We start from the raw sequence: 21,690 nt of genomic DNA, 5'->3' as shown, positions 1-21,690 counted from the left end.
CGTACTGGTGCATTACTGGTGACCAGGGTAGAACTCAGGCAAGTATAAGAAAAAGGGTTCAAAAGGCTGACATGTAGCAAAGATCTCTCATCTTTTAGCAAAATGCCTTGAATGGAAGAATTACTACATTAGCAACGCACATTTCTTGCTCAACTTCTATTACTGTATCACTCATGTTAGCAAACAACATCTTGTTACTTTTTCTTATTTTGCTGTTATTATGTATTCTTTGTTCATTTTCTTCCTGTCTCACAACACCAAGTGGGTTTTTTTTCCCCTGTCCCTCACAAAGGGCTGATATTTCAGTGACCATACACAGTGCAAATACCAAGGAGGGGATACCCAATCCATAACTTCAAGATTTACTTCAGATAGAATCTTGTGGCTTATTTGCAGCATCTACAACATTAGACATCTCAAAAAAAAGGAGTAACTGCATTCTGAGCAGCCAATGTGAAGTCCTGTCTCCAGTCTTCCTTCCACAATATCTCCCTGCTCATGCCTCCTTTCCATGTTAGCTGCTTTGCCCTGACCATGCCCCAAAGCAGCCCAGGCCCCGTGGGCCCCACATCCTTGCTCAGCAGCCCTACAGTGCTGCAGACCTCGGGAAGCGGCGAGCAGTACCTGATGCACATGCTTTGCCTTGTTTGGCCCTCCTCAACAGGAGACAATTTTCACAGCTTATCTGGATAACTCTCACTCAGCAAGACCTGCTCATTTCCATTTTCTAACAAATGGCTTTTCAAGGCTAGTACTTGGTTTCATCCTACTCAGTTTCACTTTTTTCTCCTTCCTGCAGCTATCTCTAAACGAAAGCCAAAGTAATCCAAAATACAGTTAGGTCATCAGAGCCCAGAATGTTTTTTTTCCCCTCTCTCTAGATGTGAAAGTAAAGCAACTAATCTTTGGCAGTCATCAGCAGAAATACAGAACAGGCTACATGGTGCTGCTCTGACTTAGAAAAGAACATGAGTCAGTTCTAATTGGTCTGTCAATTTTATCTCTGGGTGTCTCTTACCTGTCCAGACATGCTAGTATAAAGCAGTGTGTTTTCCACATATTCATATCATTTTGAATTTGAGCAATGAGCACTACCTTAACTGTAATTTCCGTACAAAATGTACTGTAATAATTCGGAATAAAGAGAAGTGAATGCTGTAAAACCAGAGAAACTTGCCACCTCGACTTTTCCTAATGAGGCTTTTCTTCCTGTCGCAGTGTTTCTAGTGGTGTGGCACTAAATCATACTTTACAGTAATTTAAAATTAAAAACTAAACACCTATAGAACCCCAAGCCTGACATCTCCTGTGAGCTGTGTTGCTTGCCTAAATTTGGAGGAGTTTAGTGGTGGTAGACAGAGTTTTTCCTTTAAGAGTGGAGAACTTCTGTTTCCAGCACCTATTTCCTAAGGCTTCATTTCATCACCTGAAGTTACACCTCACACCCATCTAAACTGACTTCAGAGCACTGCATTTTTCCCAGGTTTTAGAACACCCAATGTAGAGATCAGCTTGCAACAAGAGCAGCAGTCTCCCTAACTTGTACCCTCTGGAATTGCATCCAGTTGCAACAGCAAAATCTGATGATAATGAACGGGACCAGGCCTCCATATTAGGAAGCTTTTGTTTTATTTTTTTTTTCCTTTTTTTAAACTGGACAGAGACCCTCATTACAATTTGCTCAAACAACGGTGTCGCAACTCACGGTTTGTGAGTGTTTTTATTCTTAGTCTTCTACTCCTATCTTTTCCCTGAAATTAAGCTTAGATTATGTAGCCTGATACAAAAGCTGCCTTAGAAGAGTTCTCAGTTTCTGAGAGGGCCTGAAAAATATGAGCTGCAAAGCCACAAGCCAATCCAGTTGCACACCAGGTCCCATATGTCAAGGCTTTAGGATAGCAGGTTTATTTTTGGCTTCAAATATTAATCCTTCCCTCTCTTTCTGAACTAAAGGAAGAGCAGAAAACTTCCAATATTAAAGATCATGCAACTCTCATTAACCACAATGGAAATTATATGTTATACTATCAGAATATATTCTTCTTTTTCATCTGTATGTTCCACCATTCCCCAATGCTATTTAGAAACTCTTCCAGGTCTTTCCCAAAGCTACTCACCGTGGGGGTGCGGATGAATGCTGCACACTTGCTAATAGTGCCAAGGCAGCACTGGCCGCAAGCGGGAATCTTTTTAGCCTGAACAGCAATAGTAGAAGTAAAAGCCAGCCAAAAATCTTTCAGACACAGCCTCTCTGCAGATACAATGCCAGGTGGCACTTGCTTAAAGCTGTATCTATGGAGCTGACGACAATAAGCAAACTAAGGGTCTATAGCTGCCTGCATCCCCCTACAGCACCCCTGGCAGCCTGACAGAAGGACAATTACATGTCCTTCAAAGAAGAAGCAAACCAAGAGGAGAACTATTTTCCTCCAGTGACTATATCTTTTTAAATATACCTAACATTTAAAGATCTACTAATAGATATCCCAGTCCCACAAGCAATGGTAGCCCTGCAACAAGGATGAATCAGAAGCACAGCAAAGGAAAGGAGACAACGTGCAATTTTCAGCAACACAAAGTTTTCACGTAGAGACCAGCAACTTCAGGAGGTCTACACACAGAAATTTCCAAACCTAGAAACCAGATAACACCATGAGGAGAACACGAATCCCCACTTTAGCGTTTACAACAACCTTGTTAAGTTGGAAGGAAGACAATGTTGGGTTAAAAAACGTTCAGGGCTCATGGCTCTATCAAAGGGAGCACAGCAACACATTCTAAGCTGTAGAGCAACAATTTCCCCTTTTCTTATTTTGCCTGATAACAGCACATCATCAACAACATATCTCATGTTGCCTTTTACTTTTTGGCCAGATTTAATCCCCAAACTTACAGTATACAAGGAAGGTACCAGTTTTGTAAACTTCATAACACGCTTTTGTGACACCAAAGTACTAGAGAAAAAAAAAAAGGTACAGTTTTACAAACCCATTCTACAATGACAAAGGAATCAAAACAGCACTGTTTATTCTAAACAAGCAAAATGGACTTTTTTCAATGCTAACAAGCTAATCTCTCTTTTGGGGTTCACATCAAAATTGTGGTGGTTCTTCCCATTCTCTGCGTCATGCTAACTATTATTTGACAGGTCTTAGATATCTTTAGATATTCAATGAATTTAGAACTAATGCTTGTACATCTTAGCAATATTCTGCCTCATCACATTATCTTGTTCCAGAAGTGAGGGCACCATGGGAAAAGTGTTTAGAACTTCCCTGAGCACAAATATCTGGAGGTTTGCGTGCAAGTTACAAAAGCCCAAAATGGGCATTTCTGCAGTAATCTTTAAATATAAAGGAACAGCAGGGAATATAGATTAAATCTCCCTACTCCTGAGACTGATTTTTTTGTTAACATTTTTAATCCTTCTAGGTCCCTTTATGTTATTTCCCCTAACCATACTAGAGGTTGCAAGAAACAAAGGGGACCCAAGGACAGATGATGAAAGTGATTAGAGGCTTAGAAAGACTTCCATATGAGGAGAGATTATTAAAAAAAAAAAAAAAGGCCTTGCTTACTTGCTTATAGAAAAGATTAATGGGAGGGATCATAAGAGAGACAGAAAATAAGAAGAGACACTGCATAGGGTGTTTTTACATTACTAGGAAGCAAGAAAACAAGAGGATTTCTATATATTAAGTGTAACTGGTTTTGTCATCATGGAAAAATCAGCTCATGCCCAGAACAATGGTTCTATTGCTGATCTGGTCTCCCCAAGGTTGAAAGCACAAGCAGATCAAAAATAGTGAGTTAGAACATCTTAAGTAAGAACATCCACTTCTGTTTCAGATAGTATTTGTTTGTTTGCTTCATGAAGAGCTAACTGTTACCATTTGAGGTATCTCTACCACTAATAGGAGAAAGTGCACCTGAACAGGCTGCAATCCACAGGAAATCACCTAGTTAACCCTGCCAGCCTCTCTGGAGCACCTGGTGCTGGTTAAAACAGGAAATACCCCTGAATAGGCTTCTAATGGGACTCATATGCTCCAGGTGCATCACAACGTGCACCATTTAAACACACAGAAGTCTACCTTCACAATAAGTTTTTCTAGAGATTCTGTAAGCTGTATTTGGTAATATATTCTCCAAGAGAACATTCTCCTAGAGAAGAGTAGCAGTTTTGGTATTGTCTTCCTCCCTGTCCATAGAGAAGGCTTCTCTTTCTCATAGGATAAATCCTAGGATGTGATTGAGAGATGCAGCCAGTATCTGCATCCCACAAGCCTGCAGAAATCCCTCAAAACTGCCCACTCAAAAAATAGACTCAGTAATCTGTTACAGAGACTACACACCCAGCAGCTATTTTGCCCCTTCTTTGCCCCAAGCTCTATTACTTTCATAGGGCTGATAAAGTCAACTCCAAGGCTTTCTTCACAGAAGCAAGTCTCCCTGGTTGATTTGGATTCACCAAGTGTCTCAAATATTGTCTGGGAATGGCAGCCCTGTCTCTATTTGCATCCTATTTCCTTCTCCTTTCTTAGTTGGTGAAAGAAATAACAGGATTGTTGAACTTAGCAGGGTTCGTTTACTCAGGGAGAAAATCCTACTTGCCTTGGATAAGCACAAGTGGATTTAACACAAGCTCTCACCTTCACCTGGAACACACAGCCTGCTGCTACTGTCTTGGCAATTATATTACAAGTTCTGTGATATGCAATACAGCTTGTAAAGCCTAGACCGAAAGCAATGCACATACAGAATGCATGTACTACCAAATGGACAGAGAGTTGTATTTCCAGTTCTCATGGTTGCAGAAAGGGAAGGAGAGGCTAAGGCCGATTAAAAAAAAAAAAACTAGAAATTACACAGAGATCCAAATCTCTCTCAAAATTGTCCTAAACATGAGAATTTATTTTTCAATATGCAAGTGCTCTGAATATTAGTCATGACATTTTATGCTTTTAAGCAGATTGCTTCAACTTGTAGAGGGGAAGCTTCAGATTTAACTCCTAATCTCATCAAAAAATCATGCTTAGAAGTATGCAACTTTCTTCTGTGGTCACCGGAAATTAGTTTACACGCTAATCTTACAGCGAGAACAATGAGGAAAAGGCAATTAGCTCAACCTGTAAAAAGAAAAACAACAGAAATACATAAAATTCTTAACTGGTTTATGACTTGAACACGCACCTAGCTTACAGCACAGAGAGCACGTTAGATAGAGCTCCGGTAGCAAAGCCACAGCCTGCGTAAGGTGACTTATTTTAAAGCATTTCATTATGCAGGCACAACCTGAAGCTCACCTTCTCCTTCCAGCACTGTCAGTTAATGGGCTAGAAGGGAAGGAAAGAAAGGCTAATGGTCAGTGCAGGGGAGAGGAAAAAACAGTTTTTCTCCACAAATAGCTAAGCCTTACACTTCAACCTGGAAGGCTCATTTACAAGCTTAAGTTCCTGTAAGCATCAAAACCAGAGCTTTTACCAATAGTCAGAACCAGCCAGAGTGAGCTTTTTCCTTCACATTTTCCTGCAGTTCACAGGAACAGCAAGCTGCTTGACACCTGTTTAGCTGAGCACTTAGGTATGAACTGAAACCTGTGTGTAAACCAGAGCTTCCATCAGCAGGAGAATCATTCCAGAGGCTACTTAGGATAAGATAGAATTATGAGCATTGCAAACACGCTGTTTTAATAACAAAACATCAAAGCACTGAGATAAAGAAAGCTGAACTCGCCAGAAGACCAAAAGGAAAACTGTCCCATAAAGCTGCATATCACAGGTATACAACGTATTCCTACTTACTATCCCTAACACAGGCGGACAAACCTTTCCCGTCAGCCTCCAACTAATCACTGCTGTTGATTTTGGTGAGTAAGCTCTCTATTGCTCTCACTCCCGGCCGGTTTCAGCAGCGGATACAGCCGAAAACGCAGTTTCTGTTATGTCAACAGCCGGCTTCGTTTCGCCCTCGCCAGCAGCAGGGCGGCAGCAAGCACCGCGACCGAGCACCAGCAGCACCGGCACCAGCCGAAAACTTCCCGCGGGACCCGGAGCAACGCGGCGGAGACCCCACGGGGCCGCTTTGTAGCAGCCCCCTCCCCGCTCACCCGCTGCAAACGGGTTTCGCCTTGAGGCCAACCCAGCGGCGGGAGCAGCAACGCGCCGTTTCCCCTCTCCCAGGCACAACCCCGCGTCGTGGCGGGCAGCGGCGCGGGAAGGAGAGCGTTACCCGCGTCTTGCGGCGCCGGTGCCGCTCCGGGTCCGAGTACGTCCTGTCCACGGCCAGCGCCGTGTCGCTGCCCGGCATGCCGGCTCCGTGAGAGGGGCGGCCGCCGCCGCCTCGGCGCGCGGGCAGCGGGGGGCCGCTAACGGTCGCGCCAACGGTCGCCCAACGGTCGCGCCTCTGAGGGAGCGCGGCCGCCGCCGTCGCGGTGCGGGAGGGCCGGGCACGCCTCCCTCCGGGCGTGCCCGGCCCTCCCGCACCGCGACGGCGGCCGTGGCATGAGGTGTCCCCGTACAAAATACTATTATTAAACGCAGTGTTGTGTGTGTGGAGGGGGAATTACGCACGCACGTTGGCAAAAGCACAGTTAGGAAGAAGGCGAAGGTCTCCTTTTTTTTTTTTCCCCCCCGCACAATGGTAACATCCGTACTCTAAACAGGATGCCGGGGCTTCTTCGGAGATGTTTTTTGACTCGTCCTCCAAAGGTTTTTCTAAGCAGTCTCCAAGGAAAAGGGCTACGTGATAAGAGACTGTCGGTGGCACTGCTAAGTCTGGCGGCAAATGGGACAGCGCTGACTGACGTAGGTATTGCAGTTATCCATGAGCACGTTGTCACAGTTCTCAGTTTGTCTGCCAAAACATGAGCCTTTCACGCCCACGGGAAAGGAGATACTCTGTTTATCCGTAAGCAGCACAAGCTACCAGGAGATCACACCAAAATTTACAGACTGCGTGGCTAGGCGGTAGCCTTCATTCAGAAGGTCTGATGCTGATGAACATTCAGATGTCAAAATAAAACTTTAAACCTTCCTCTCCTCTCCTTCTCCCTCTCCTTCTTCCTCTCCTTCTCCCTCTCCTTCTCCCTCTCCTTCTCCCTCTCCTTCTCCCTCTCCTTCTCCCTCTCCTCTCCTTCCCATGTGTGGTCCCAGTAGTGACAGACCTGCACAGTTTGTGAGTACCCATTTTCTACACATCAAGGAACTCCTAAGCTAGGACTGTCTTTGTATCTTAGTGAGATGCACTGATGGAGGATGAAGAATAGAGAAACAAATGAAAAAAATCCAGATGATGCTGACAGAAGTTCTTCTTTTTTCTTTTCCCTGCCCACTATGCTTTATTCTGTGCTGTAAGTTGAGATTCAATTTCAGGCCCTGTCCTTATTCTTTTACAGCATAGGAAATTTTTGCTAAGTAATTCCTCACTGCCACTGATGAGAGCGACAGCAATGGTGAAACAGTCTCAATACAAACGGATGGCAGCAGTCTTTTGCATTTTAAATGTTTTGAATAAGAGAAATGCTTTCAGCAGCAACAAATGACAGCTGTTCTTTAAACCCAAGAGCTGGCCTGGAACTGATCTATTTACATTAAAGATGACCCGTACTGCAGAGGCTAAAGCACAAAATTCCCCCTTGGGCAATGTGAAGGCTTGTTGCTCATCAGCTTCCAAATCTTCTTCTGCCTCTCAGTATGTGATTTGGGGCCCTTCCAGGAAAGAACCTGTCTGTCCAGGTTCAGCCGCTTTGATCCTGCCATGGGGTGCTGCAGGATGGGGAGCGCCAGCCAGGGCCACGTTCAGCTCCTCTCTGTGGCATGTGAAGGAGTGCCCCACTCCAAAACGTGCATCCAAACAGCTTAGGCTGCAGCCACAAGACACACAGCCCGAATCTCCAATCACTGCATGTGCCGGTGGCTCTATAAACAGCACCTTTTACCCCAAATGAAAACGAGCAAGTCAAAACCTTAGTCCAGCTACAGCCCGTGGGCACGGGAATTGCTCTCAGGAAATGCCACCCCAAGGCACCGCTGGGAGACGTGCGCACAGCGCTGCTGAAACCACGTGAGCTGCCGGAGAGCTGGTGTCTGGGCTCCTGGAAGCAGCAGGAGAACAGCTCCACAGCTCTCCTCCTCCTTTTACTTTATGGCTGTAGCTCCCAGACAACTCGATGCACAGTGTGCGGCCGATGGCTGCAGGTAGAGACGGAGAGAAACATGTCTATTTGTCCATGAAGTGCGTTGCGTGGCCAGGGTGTATCTGTAATTTACACAGGTACACCACACATACCCATAATTTATGCAAATAAGTTATGTATTCTGAGTGGGTGACAGCAATTATTTCCATATCGACCGTGTTAAAATGCAGGATTAGGACATCTTTGCCAGTTCATGAGAAAACACAGCTGGGTTATGAGAGGACAGAAAAATTAATGATTGCAGAAATAAGCAGCACCTCCTCCCTGTGAGTGTTATCACAACACTGGAAAGCTGCCCTGACCCCTCTGGTTTCACTGTGGGGCTCTCTGCTCACAGGGTACGAGGTACGGGAACTTCTCCGAAAGTCCACGTCTCCGAAATCCCGTCCAAGTGGACCACCACTAGTCTTCTAAGCGTGCTCCTACTAAATATCATTTGCTCCAGTTTGAAAGCTCTTCTTTAAAATTACGTTAACTGTGTAAAATGTGATATTTGGTACGTTAATCAAGCATTATGAGATAAATACATTTAAGAGCACAATTAATAAGAGCGTAATAAAAACAGAAACCTTCCTTCGTTTTCCTCCTCCTTCTGCCAGACTTAAATATATGACACTCAACTCTGATCCAAGTGATAAGGATTTGAAAGATTAACGTCAACTAAGTAGAAAAGCCAAAATGCCATTATGTTTAATTGGCATAAAGTTTCCAAGTGCTTGAACTGCACAATAAATATTTTAAAGGCAGAAAATTACAAACAAGAAAGCCCCACAGCATAGCATGGACAGTGTGCATCAGGTTAAATAAATTTATATGTGCCATTATTTAACAGTGTCCAGTAATACCTTCTCTTCACTCACCCAAATACTGGAATTTATAAAGGAGCAGGTGCTGGATTAGTACTATATATCACTATTTAATTCTACAGGATAGTTTTCACTGAATAAAATATTCGCCATATTTACTCTTTGATTGTATTGCTAAGAGGTATTAAATTCATTTTGCTTCCATATTAATGCTTTTTTATGGATAAAACCAAAGTCCATTAATTGAGTTTTTGCCAATTGCTTCAATATTCAAGGATTTTAGCACATATTTCTGCACATTCATCATCAAATCATTCACTAATAATATCCCAAAGATAGATGTATAACTCCATAACTTCTTGTATATAAATATCAATAATGCAGACTTTTTAAAATTGCTAAATGGTAGCATGTAATTTGCAATGGTAGAAAGATATACTCTCCTGAAATACAGCTTTATAATTTTGTCTCCTAGAGTCATGGTTTATATTGAAATTTATGTTTAGTGACTTCAGGCATGCTGCTAGCTGATCAAGAGGCAAGTGATAAGTTAGGTCATTTCCTGCTTTCTGACTATCTTGGTGCTGGCAGATGTTTCAGAATGGTCTCTGAGATAAAACAGATTTTAAGCATAAAATATAAATCCTAATTTTTAGCATGTACTTACATTATCATCATTTTGGACCTTTAAAAATGATTACTTTAAAAATTCTTACTCATTATGAAATTTGGGGGACAATTTTTGAAAGCTTTTGTTTTTCAGCTTTGTTCTTCTACAACCAACGAAGTATATAAGATATAATGCAGTATGATTTTCTCATCCCTTGGGCCTGTTTTATAGAAATAAACAATAATAAGCCTGTTCTCTTTAATGTTTCTGGTAACTGTAGCAACAGGGGTTAAAATCTTGGCACTGCATTTCAGGGGAGTTTCCCCCTAATGTCCATGAAAGGAATATGTTACAGAAGATGTTACAGAATGAGATCTCCAGAAGGCGCAACAGTGGAGATGCATCATTTGCCAATGAAGATTCTTATTCCAGCATACAGGAATACCCTTTTCTGGAGGAAAAAGAATCATTTTTTTCTTTCCAGTGCATTTGCACCTGGGCTTTTCTTTGTGAAGTTATATCCATGCAGGGTGGGATTTCTTCTCCACATTCCTAACTGATATAGTCATATTGGTAAAGACTTTATTTTTAAAGCAAGCGAAGGGTAGGGAGCCTCCATTTCCTCAGCAGGCTGATAGCACTGAAGAATACCACAGCAAACACCCTGCAGCAGCCAGGCAGCTCTGGGACTGCAGGAAGCGAGTCCCCCTCTGACCACCATATGTGGACCTAAAGCTTTCCTGAAAGACAAAGCTGTCCTATTTCCTTAAAAAAATGAATTAAAGAAAGAGAGAGATGTCAGCAGCAGGGTTTGGGCTGGTCTGCTCTGAACTGCTTCTGCTTGAGCTACAAGCAGTTCCCCACTTCATTTTTGTAACCACCTCAGGCCCAAGATTTTGCAGATGTCAGATAAATTTCTCAAGGCCAGTATTAGGGCACGACAGTCTCAAGAATCTCATGGGCATATATTTACAGATCGAAACTAAGAAAGAAATGATAATAATTACAGGCTTTCTAGATAAACTAATCTTTTCACAATATTCCCTTAAATTTGCTTGTGTACTTCTCTCACACACCCTTATAATTTTTTTTATTTGAAGTACTGTAAAGGGAGAAATTGAATGTTCCAACTTCCCTATTCTGCTAATAGAGATTAATCAGCACATGTTGGCTTTGAAACACTCCACTTTTGAGCTTTAGATCAGTGGAAAGCTCTGTAGCAACGCACAAACCTTAATAGCAGCATTAAAATTCTAATAGCAGCACAATATATATCATAAGTAATTACAGTCCTATCGACTAGGTATATAAAAGTTATGACAAAGTAATACAGCTTGTTACCCAGCAGTTTTAGCTGAGAAGCTATACTACATAAATCAAAGCACTTTTTCTAGAGACAAATGGCACTGTAAAGCCACATTCCATGTGCAGAAATGAGGGTATCTTGTCACTGACCGGCACACAAGAATTTCACTAATTTTCAGCTCCCGAAATGCACAGGCTGACACAGTTAGGCAGCGATGGAGCATACTCCTCATTAACACTTGCCAAAATCTCACATTTCTCCCGATGAAAGGTTGTCTTTTTCCTAAATGAAACATTTTCTCATGTTTTTCCCCCTTAAACAACATAAGCAACATATCACAAACCTTTTACCGCTCAAAAACACAGCAGAAAAAAACTCTTAACAGAAAGCTTTTTTTTTTTTTTTCAGAGAGCAGAAAAAAAAGCTGTTTTTCACTTCACCAGCTTTCATGAGAAGACCCACCTACCATTCCGCAGCAGCCGTGCTCTGCGCTCCAGGACCTCGAGGCGCCGTGGATGGCCGTGCTGCAGCCGGGAGGTGCGGGCCTGCCCCTGAGAGCGCCGCTCACATCCCTGTGCTAGCCCCGCCAACAGCCCTGCTAAGCAGCACCGCGGTGCCAGCCCTGACAACGAGCAGCCCCGCGCCGGCCCTGATAACGAGCAGCCCCGCGCCGGCCCCGCGGAGGGGCTCTGCGCGCGCGGGGAGGAGGCGGCAGGTGGGCCCTCCCGGGAGCGCGGCGCGATACCAGGGGCCTGGCGAAACTACGCGCGCGGGGTGATATCAGCAGCCTCAGGGCTATAAACACTCAGGGCCAACTCCTGACACGGATCTGGAAGCAATCCATGCAAACTTCCCACAGCCAATGGCACGGGTGGAGGCGTATTTATGTTCCGTGTTTCAGGCTGTAACAGAAAACACTGGTTGCGTGGGTGCCACTGCTTCGGGACGGGTATGTAGAACTGCTCGCTGTGATACCCCGCAGTGCTGCACGTCTACATACTGCCATTGAAGAGAAATAAACCTTTAATGCTCGTGTTCAGTCTAGCATCTTACCCTTGCGGCTGGCTTGTGATTTGGATGCAACAGTGGTGGGCTGGCCAGAGAGCTGATCCAGGCGAAAACTACTTCTGTCAAAACAAAATAAATTATTAGATGTCAAAATAAATTATTAGTGTTATTAGCTCCCCCATCTGGCTGGCCACACAGCCCCTCAAATTCTGACATTGACACAAGAAAGTGAATGGGGAAACATGCCTGAGGGCAGGATACTGCATTTAGTATGGACTTTATTGAAACTGATCAGGAAATCACATTCTAAGCTGTCATGGTTTTTAGTTATGTCCTAGCATATTGGGTACTGCTTTATGCAAAGACTCTTCACATCAGTATGCTGTGAACCCTTACAAAGGTTACTTGTCCTTGTGAAAGATAAGGAATGATGACATAATCAAACACGAAACCACCCAATCTTTATGTATGGACATATGTACAAAGCATGGGCACCTTTCAAAATGAATTATTTCCCCCCTTCTTAACAGAATTTCCAAAATAGTTTGATACATTCAGGCCTTGGATACATTTGAAACCAGTTTCCTTCATGCAAAAACCTAGTGAGGAGCTGCAGAGCGGGGAGCTGCAGAGAGGACTCTGCTCCTGTACTTGAGACCGGCAATTACAGCTGGAACTATCAATTCACCGGGTGTCCTGCCACCAGTTACTGAAGTTACAATGAAAAATAACAGGACTGCCGAGAGGACCAAGGACAGTGCAAGTGCAGTTTTCAAACATCTGTAGAAATAAAGCGTCTGAAGTAATAGTTAAAACAATTTTCTGGTTTCTTGGAAAGGGAAAATATTTTGTATATAACTAAAGCAGAAAAATGGTATCCTTCTGTTCGTTAAGGAAGTGTCATCTCTAGGGGAGGTTTCATGAAATCTGTATAAAATTTCCTCCCACTCTTGAGACAGAAAATTCTTCTGGTTATTCTGACTTCGTTTGGTCAAACAAAGAATCGTAACATCTCTATTTTTTTTAGACATTCAAGACTCAGAAGGAAGGGGAGAGCACATCTGTACACAACTCAGCTTCACTGGTGCAGAAAAGAAGTAGATCAGCTCAAGCAAATCCACGGGGAATTCTTGTATTCCTGCCTAGTGAACGTAGACAGGCAGCAGAGTAAACATTTTAAAGTCAAACAATGTCCCTAGGCATTTAAATAGCATAAAGTGCATCCTCTTCTTGAGATGAGAACAAATGCTTCGTAACTGCACTCTGCCAGACATCTTTGGCCTGTCCACCCCTGACTTAAAAACAGAAAAGATTAACAGTGCTCAGTTCAGCAGTGTTTTCCCCCACAGAACATGCTTTCTATTTAGGGATACCTTTTTTTATTTGATTTCTTCACTGCACGTGAAAAGCTAAATTTGCTGGAACTCCTTTTGCATTGTGACAAATCTCTTTTTCACCTGATGTCAGTTCCTCCCAAACTTGTTGATATAGCTCTTGTTTCTGTTCGCAGCTTCTATAGCTGCACACATACAAGCGTGTGTAGGTAAATACAGACAAACATTTCCTCCTTCTCCCTGTCCCGTCTTTTAGTATTTTTCAGCTGCTGTGAATGACACTTCAATTAGCAAATGAATACTCACTATTTTTCAGTAAGTCTTCATACTGTAACATAATCTCAGAAATGAGAAAAATAGAAAAACACTAGCCATAAAAGTTCAAGAGGTTAAAACACATTGTTCAAGCTATTTTGTTCTGCGTTCTTTGGTCATTTTGCAGACATGCACAGGTCCACCCCTGCTTTACTCGTTTATGCCTCCCCAGTGCTCACAGCATTTACAGGCAGAGGAGGGCACCTCAGTGAGGCACTGAGGAGTGTGTGGGGATGGGGACACCTGCACTGAACCTCAGGTGCTGAAAGTTGGAGCAGTTGTCTATTGGATCCTGTGTAAGCAGGGAAATTGGATCCTGTGTAAGCAGGGAAACATAAAGCAGGATCACTGGAAGAACGTTAGCAGTTTCTTGTTCTGCACATTATGGGTTGGTTCTAGCAATTTCTGAGACGATTTTTAGTAATTAATTATTGTAGCAGGTATTTAAGATGTCTTGAAGTTGGGAAAAAAAATGTTGACTTCTCTGAGCACTACCAAATTTCTACAGCTAAGAATCCTCCCCAGTTTCTTATGTTACTGCTGATGGGTGTTAGTTCAGTAAGTTGTGGCATCCATTGAAGTGGAAAAAGAAAAAAAAGAAAAGCAGTCCTGTAGCTGAAACAAATAAATTATTCTCATGTTCTGCAGAACCACACAGATGACATGCAGCATCAGGAGAGAATACACAATAAGTTGCCATATTTAACATAATCGGGTGAATCACAAGTATGATATGAAAACCTTGCAGTTTTAACACTGAGCAGCTTTGGTGATCCCGTATTAGTAGATGGCAGCAAGCTAGTAGGAGCTCTTCCATCAGGACACCGTCCCAGGAGGAGGGAATAAATATATTATCTGTTCTAGCTGGTTCTTCCTAATTCCATTTAGCAGGATTCAATTGAATGAGTGCAGAAAGGGCCATACACATGATGGTAGTTATGTTTATGCTTTTATGCTTTTATGTTATAACATTTATGTTATGCTTTACAGTATAGGTGAGATACATGCTGCGCTAGGTATCAGGACTGTCTCTTTGTACTTTGGATTTCAGATCATTTTTCAAATACACTGATGTATTTACACAAACAGTTTGAGGACCACGCTATCCTTGTCAATCATGGGGTGCCTAGGAGAGATCATGGAAACTCTGAGAGATCATGGATTTTAAAAATGTGCACTATTAAGCTGTGGACTTGATTTATGGCCAATGGCTCTTCCATAAGTTTATTGCAAAGACACACAGATATTTTCCTGAATTATTAATCACTCAGGGCTATATAACACATGCTTATCTTATTAAGTGCTACACTTTCCATGGACAATCTATCTGGTCTTCTTACTCCATTGCTAGTCTGCCTTTCCTTAAAAGAGATCCGGAGAATATTGTGGTGAGGCAGTGACTGAATACAGTCAAAAAATACAGGGTGAGCTTTCAAATATGGCCACAGTGCTAACACTGCTAATCTGGAAGCTTGAAAAGCCTTCTTGTTGCAGCCCTTGATTAATATTCAGTCTTGATCTTTTCACGATTTTGTGATTTACTTGAAAGACTTGACACTTGAGAGAGGAATCTTTCAAACACCAGTCTGAAGGGTATTAAATATATGCACACTCTTTATTTTATTGATATATATCTATAAATATAGTTCATGTCAGTTGTTCTTTAATATAATATAAACACATACTTATATAGCAGATGCTATCAAGCAAGTCAGCGCTGACACCGCTCTGAGGCCAGAGCCCCCAGGACGCCCTCTGCCTTGGGTGGGCTCTGACAGGGATCTTGTCGTGGGCTTTGGCGCTGTCAGCACAGGATGAATTTCACTCCTCCAAGAGTTTCCCACTAATCTGATTTCTGTCAGCCTCTCTAAAAGAGAGAAGAGACTGGATGGATGTCCTAGAGAGACGCATTTGAAATAAAGTGTAAGGGAGATGGATGTTGTTGACTGGCTCTTCTCTTCTGTTGAAGGCTGACAGCTCAACTGATGCGAGCTGATGTGTACTGATGCAAAATCCTCGTCAGCACAAATGGTTTGTTTGACTGTGCTATGTCATTTAAATGTTCGAATAGCAGCAGCAACTGGAGATATTTTGTGGCGGCAGCCAGTTATCCAGGGAAATTAAAAGTACATGGGCACAGAGGATGTTATAACTAACACTAAGCAAGGCAAGGAAACCCAGCAATCTGGTGGATACATCTGAATACCTCCCTGAAACAAGACACTGCCTCTGCTGACGCCCTGCAGTGCCACAGATCCATGTTTCACATTTGCCCTAAGGCAAGAGAACTCAGTGTAAACAACCCATTTATATTTATTAACATTCATCTTTAAATGTGTATTAATAGCTGGAAGACTGAAAACGCCGCAGCAGCGTGTCAGTGTGCACGTTTCCATCGTGGCTCCGGCAAAACAGCGTTCCCTTGTCCCGGGACGAGGACCTCCCTTAAGCCGGTCCTGGCTGCGCACGCTATGGCCTCCCCCTTGGATCCCCTGACCCTCCGTGGAGGCGGCTGCCACGTGCCCGGCGATAATTCCATCAGCTGAGGCTGAGCGATGCTTTCTTAGCTGCTTTTTGTTTGTTTGTTTGTTTTTTGTTTTTTTGCTTTAAAAAGCTGCCTGCAGCCTTATTACCCTGGATGAGTGCCCAGAAAGACTGATTTGCAGATATGGAATATCAATAGTTCTGTTTTAATGTTGATGCATTTTTGAATTTTCCTTTTGGAATTCCTCACTTACGGAGATCGGAGAGTATTTGGAGGCAGTAAAACATTTTCAGGTGTTACCCCCTGCCTCTGTAGTGGGAAGCCAGTGGGGCAAATACAAGTCTGTAACGATTCTCTGGGTGTGTCTTTAATAATGTAGATGGGGGCTGGGGTAGGGAACAAGATCAGCAGCTGAAATTAAATTTGGAGACCTTTTCCAAAAAAGCAGAGACAAACACTCAAGAAACTGGTAGACGGAATGGGAGACCATGTGATATTAGTGATATTAGTGGCTGTTGTATGCAAGATGGAACAGGAATGGAAGAAGAGAAAGACTTTCCCTGCTTTTGAGGCAGCTTATTAAAACAGCTACGATCATTGCCTTGATCCATACTTCCCAAGAGTCGAATCAAGATGCCCAACAAAATAAACAGAAGTCTGCACTAATCTTTTAAAACCCCGGGAGCCACAATATGCACAGACACTTTATTATTCCTTAAAATTTCTCTGTAATTTGAGAAGTCTGTGCAGCCTGCAATGGGTCATTTATTTAAAAGTCTCAAATCAGAGCTGAAGGCATTTGTGAAACTGTGAACCAGAAAACCATTTCTATGAGTTTTTATTTTGTCTGCCTGCTATGAGCACGCGTCACCTTCAGCTTCAGCCCCTCAACGCAGCATCAGCATGAGGCCGGAGAGCAGAAGCGCGGGGACACGGAGCAGCGCGAGGCAGGAAGGAGCAGCAGAGCAGACCAGGGGGATGTGAGCAGTGGCAATTCTCCACGTCTAACACTCTGCCCCGAGCCCTGCATTAAGCACCCGGGGGAGACGCTGAACAAGGCCTCAGGGCAGACGCAGGGGCCTGCTGCTGGCAGGTTTGATATCATCTGTGCACCCCATAGCACATGCCTAAGAGCTGCCCACACTGTACAGCAGAGGGCTGCAATATATTTCCAGAACATTAGTTTTAGTCTGTAAACCAGTTATCTATGCTGGCCAGGATAATTAGGAGGGGCTGGGTGGCCCCCACGTTCCTGAGCAGTTAAGTAATCGCTATAATCAGGCCAAGTTTTAAAATCTCTCACATCATATTAAAAGAAAAAATAAAATAAAATAAAATAAAATAAAATAAAATAAAATAAAATAAAATAAAATAAAATAAAATAAAATAAAATAAAATAAAATAAAATAAAATAAAATAAAATAAAATAAAATAAAATAAAATAAAATAAAATAAAATAAAATAAAATAAAATAAAATAAAATAAAATAAAATAAAATAAAAGGCACACAGCACAGATTTGAAGCATGCACCTACACAGTGAAGCCAACTTTGACTCCTACGCCACCCAGTAATTCCTCACCCAGGAACAGCACAGACAGCGTTTCTGAGCCTCTCCTTTGTTTTATGAGGGCTGAACGGCAGGATCACTGGGTTCAGCTGAGGCCACCATTCCTTATCTGAGATCCCGGCCCTGACCATAGAAACCTGTGGTTGATCTTTGGTCACAGGCAGTTTTTCACTGCTGATGTAAAACACCAGGCTTCTCCAGTGGGTATTGGCTGCTCATTTGCCTTAACCTTTGGAGGCTGCAATGTTGTTCCCTCCCAAGGTTGAAGTCTAGGACTGTCCAGAAACTGTGGTTCAAAGAGCATCTGATCAATAACTAAATACAGCACAGGATCTACACCTACCATGCACAAGCTTAGACACAGCTATACTTTTTTTGATATTTGACTGCTCAGTTTTACTATCATAAAGGTCTCCCTAAAGGCCTGAACTATTTGAAGCTGCAGAGCAAGAAGAACTGGAAAAAAAAAAAAAAAAAAGGGATAAAACAGCACAAAGGAGAACAACACATTAACCTCCCACTCCAGGACAACGAGTCCAGTCAGGTACTAGTGAATCACAGAGGTAAACCCCAAGTGTGCTCGAAACTGCCATTATGGACTTTCCTTTGCAAACCTCTCAGCAACAAAATCAACTCATGGGAGGTTTTGGGTTTCGGCTGCTGGGGTGACTAACACATGTGATAAACCAGCACGGAGAAGTAGGTCAGGGAACCATCCTCTCCCTTGCTGCAACCTGAGTCACAACTGGCTTCTCTCTTTGCATTTCATTTTCCACGTTAGTTTGGCACCTACAATTATTTCATAATTTCACATAGCTCTCCATTGTTTTACACTGGAGTCATTTCTCCACCGTGTTCATTTAGTCAGCGGATGTGGGAACACAAAGAATGGTTGTAGGTTTCAAACTGATAGACACAAGAGCCTTAATTAAAATGCAAGTTTAAATGGTAGCGCAATTACAGGGACATATGCATCAACAATTTTCTCTGAGCAATAGGGATTTGCAGCTTAGCAGGATGGTTACATTTCTGCAGAAAAAAATCTTCTTTATTTTGAGCTACTATCAGTCAGTCAAGTACTGGGAATGCATAAATTAAACTCCCCCAGAAAATAATATTCTGGACAAATAGCTATTTTAGTGGCAACTAGAATTTTAAGTGGATATGTTGCTTCCCCAATTTGCGGAATCTAATAAAAATGCCAGCACAGACAATGGACCATAAATAGAACTTAGATCTTTCTGTTCAGCTAGCATTGCCTCACTTAACGAGGGCTATTTGTACCCGAGTAGGATCTTACTTACTTTTCACAAGGCATTTAAATACGCTACCACACAACAACAACGATGCAGAAGAAACGCTTATTTCGACGGTAAGTGGGAACGGCTCATTGCTTTGTGCCTCTGCCTGCGATCGTTCTGCAAGCTTTACTGCACGAAACACCCCGCAGAGCGGCCGCCAGGTGAGCTAACGCGCTGTGACGCTGCGGACGCCCTGCGGCTCCTCGCCCTCGCGGTGCCCCTGCCCCGGCTCCGGCCCCTGCCACCCGCTGCACCAGGACACGGCAGGCCGCAGCCACAGGCCGCAGCCGCAGGCCACAGCGCAGGCCCTCATCCATGGACGTGGCCTCCCTTTGCACTTCAGGTACCCATGAGGGTTTATTTCTCCTGTTCTCTGCTGGAATGCTTTGATTTGTGAATATATTGCTATAACCTACTCTATTGTGGATTTAAATAATGCTAATGATAAACCCATCACATGCCCAATGCTAGTATTAATAAGTCTGTGTCGATGCTCATAGGACAAAAAAACAAACAAACAAACAAAAAAAAAACAAAAACGGTTGAAGCAAAACTTCCAAGGACATCCTACCACCTGCCTAAGCAAGACAGCACCGGTAGTTCCAGGAATTTGGCACCTAGAGGTTCAGGATCAGCTAAGCATCAGCGACCGCGATGCCATCCAGCACGGTCAAACCAACAGAGCAATTGATTAAGGTAGAGTTGTAGAAAGCTGCCTTGGACAAATTAACTTGAAGGCAAGCTACCAACGAAAAGCAAGATCAATGGCATTTGGCTACAGCTTCCTTAGTCTTGCCACCCACAGGTGGTCTTCTCTTTTTTCGTTAGGAAAGGTAGCAAGTGAACCAGCAGGCCTGGCACTCAGTTCGCTGCTAAATTCAGTCGCTGCCCTGTAATACACTGAAGATATAATGTTATCAGCTCTCTGGATACAAGCTTCAGCTGGACATCTGCTGCAAGATTCAACGTGTTGCTACTCACTGGAGTGAGAAAAAAATACTGGAAAGTCAGTGGCAGGAAGGCCAAAAAAAAAAAAGGAATACTGCTTAGCTAGGGAAAAAGAAGATTCTGTACTAGTAGATACTATTTTACTACGTAGATAGCTGCTGCAGGCAGTAACACCTGGAGGGGCCATGCTCCAGAGCGCGTTGCAGGCAGTGTCCAGGCCAAGCTGGAGCAGCAGCAGTCGCAGCGCTGGCGCCAGCGCGGCTCTCCGCTGCGGCGGGGTGAGGACGTCCTCGCGCTCCGCGTCCTCCAGCCACAGGCCAGGACGCACAAGTGATAGGGAGGATGTGGCTGTGGCGCTGCCTTTCTGTCCTCCCCGCCCCGAGCAACACAAGGGCTAGCAAAGTCTTTCTAGAGCAATGAAAGCTTGCAGCATGCACAGAAGCTTCAAAGCAACCTCTGTAAACTTGTTGCTTTTCTCTTTTGATGCAAAACCTTAATAAAAAATAGTAGTTTAATCATTGCTTATAGCACTGACTTCAATATTTGTTGCTTAAGAATATTGCTTAAGAATAAGCAAATCTCAGAAGTTTCCAAATGAAATCTTTAAGCTATTTGAATCTCCATTTCAATTATCTAAAGTTAGATTTAATTCACATGCTCTGTGCCTGTAAAACCAGTGCAAAACAAGGGAAGCTGTGAGTAGTCCGCATCTTGGAAAGCTGAAGATTAAAACGATGCTTTTTAGATTTATTTATTAGAAAACTGCTTTTAAAACATTTGCTTCTCACTGAAAAGAAGGATCTGATTTTAACACAGGTTCTCCCCTTTTACCAAAGTGGTGGAGGCAAGCACAGAAAAGCGTTGACAGACAGACAGGTGACTCCTGCTACCTGGAGAGGCAAATGCTCAGTTCAGCTACAGATTCATCATTGCACTATTGCTGCCCTGTGACAGCATTGCCAAGCTTAGCTGCTGCTCGGGGTCTTGCACCGTGTTAATATTCAGCATATTCACAACTTTACCAGCAGAGCTAAATCACTGTGACCATCTCCTCAGCTACAGTGCTGAAATAATGATTTAGCTAATTATTTCAGAGTCAGAAAATCACAATATATCTCTTCTGAAAACAGAATGATTTAGCATATACACGTAGACAGAATACAAACCATGTTGATATATTGCTGTCTTTCATATTAATGAGGCGCTCCAGCCCAAACGCAGACGTTGCTCTTGGCATGCCCCTTGCTGTGCTTATGTGCACAGCAAGCTCTGCGGCGATAAATGAAACACAACCACACTGCCTAAAAATCACACCAGATAATCCCTAGCTCCATGCAATAACGTACAAATAGGGGTATATTGCTACAGTGGCCACTGCCAAAGCACTACCGATTCATCAGAGGAGCGGGTTCATGACATACAAAGGGCATTACAGAAATGCCTATCTGTTTTCAATGTTCTCTTTTCAAGTTAAATAGCCATTTTGAACTTTATGGACCTCAGGTTCCTTTACCAGATTTTGAAGAGTTAGTGGAAAACCTGTTTCCCTTTCCTCTTTTGTTCATACTTTAATTTGACAGCACTCCATGCACAGCTCATTTCCAGCAGTTTCTCCTCTTTGCAGAGGTCTTTCAAGAGCCTAATGGAAAATAGGATATTTTCAGCACACCAGAAACAGCAGAACTAGGCAAAAGACAACTTTAAAAAGAATAAAAGAACCATGAAAAATCACTTCTGTTTTTGTAACTAACTAGGCTCATGGGAAAAGAAAAAGCAAAACTGGGAAGGGGAGTGCTACAACTCCTCCTGCG

At 43.1% G+C, this 21,690-nt stretch overlaps 2 protein-coding genes across 3 annotated transcripts in view; one reads left to right on the top strand and one right to left on the bottom strand.

Annotated features, from left to right (window-relative positions):
- Positions 1–12,086, bottom strand: part of TMCC3 (transmembrane and coiled-coil domain family 3) — a 48,083-nt gene extending 35,997 nt beyond the window's left edge. The window contains exon 1 of one of the 2 annotated variants that reach the window (XM_010213929.2): positions 11,973–12,086. Coding sequence is in view for 1 of the 2 variants with exons in the window: in XM_088532926.1 (XP_088389052.1) it covers positions 6,232–6,309 (78 nt within the window). In the remaining variant the exon portion in view is untranslated. Of the gene's footprint in view, positions 1–6,231; positions 6,314–11,972 lie in introns of those variants that run through there. The other variant, XM_088532926.1, reaches the window with a different exon arrangement.
- The window catches only part of CRADD (CARD and death domain containing adaptor protein), a 340,232-nt gene that overhangs the window by 297,153 nt on the left and 21,389 nt on the right, over positions 1–21,690 (top strand). The window lies entirely within an intron of this gene.

This window comes from Tinamus guttatus, unplaced genomic scaffold (genome assembly GCF_059628265.1).
Source record: "Tinamus guttatus ecotype Peru unplaced genomic scaffold, ASM5962826v1 Tinamus_guttatus_pri_ptg000472l, whole genome shotgun sequence".
Classification (NCBI taxonomy): domain Eukaryota; kingdom Metazoa; phylum Chordata; class Aves; order Tinamiformes; family Tinamidae; genus Tinamus; species Tinamus guttatus.
This window is presented reverse-complemented; position numbering and strand designations above follow the sequence as displayed.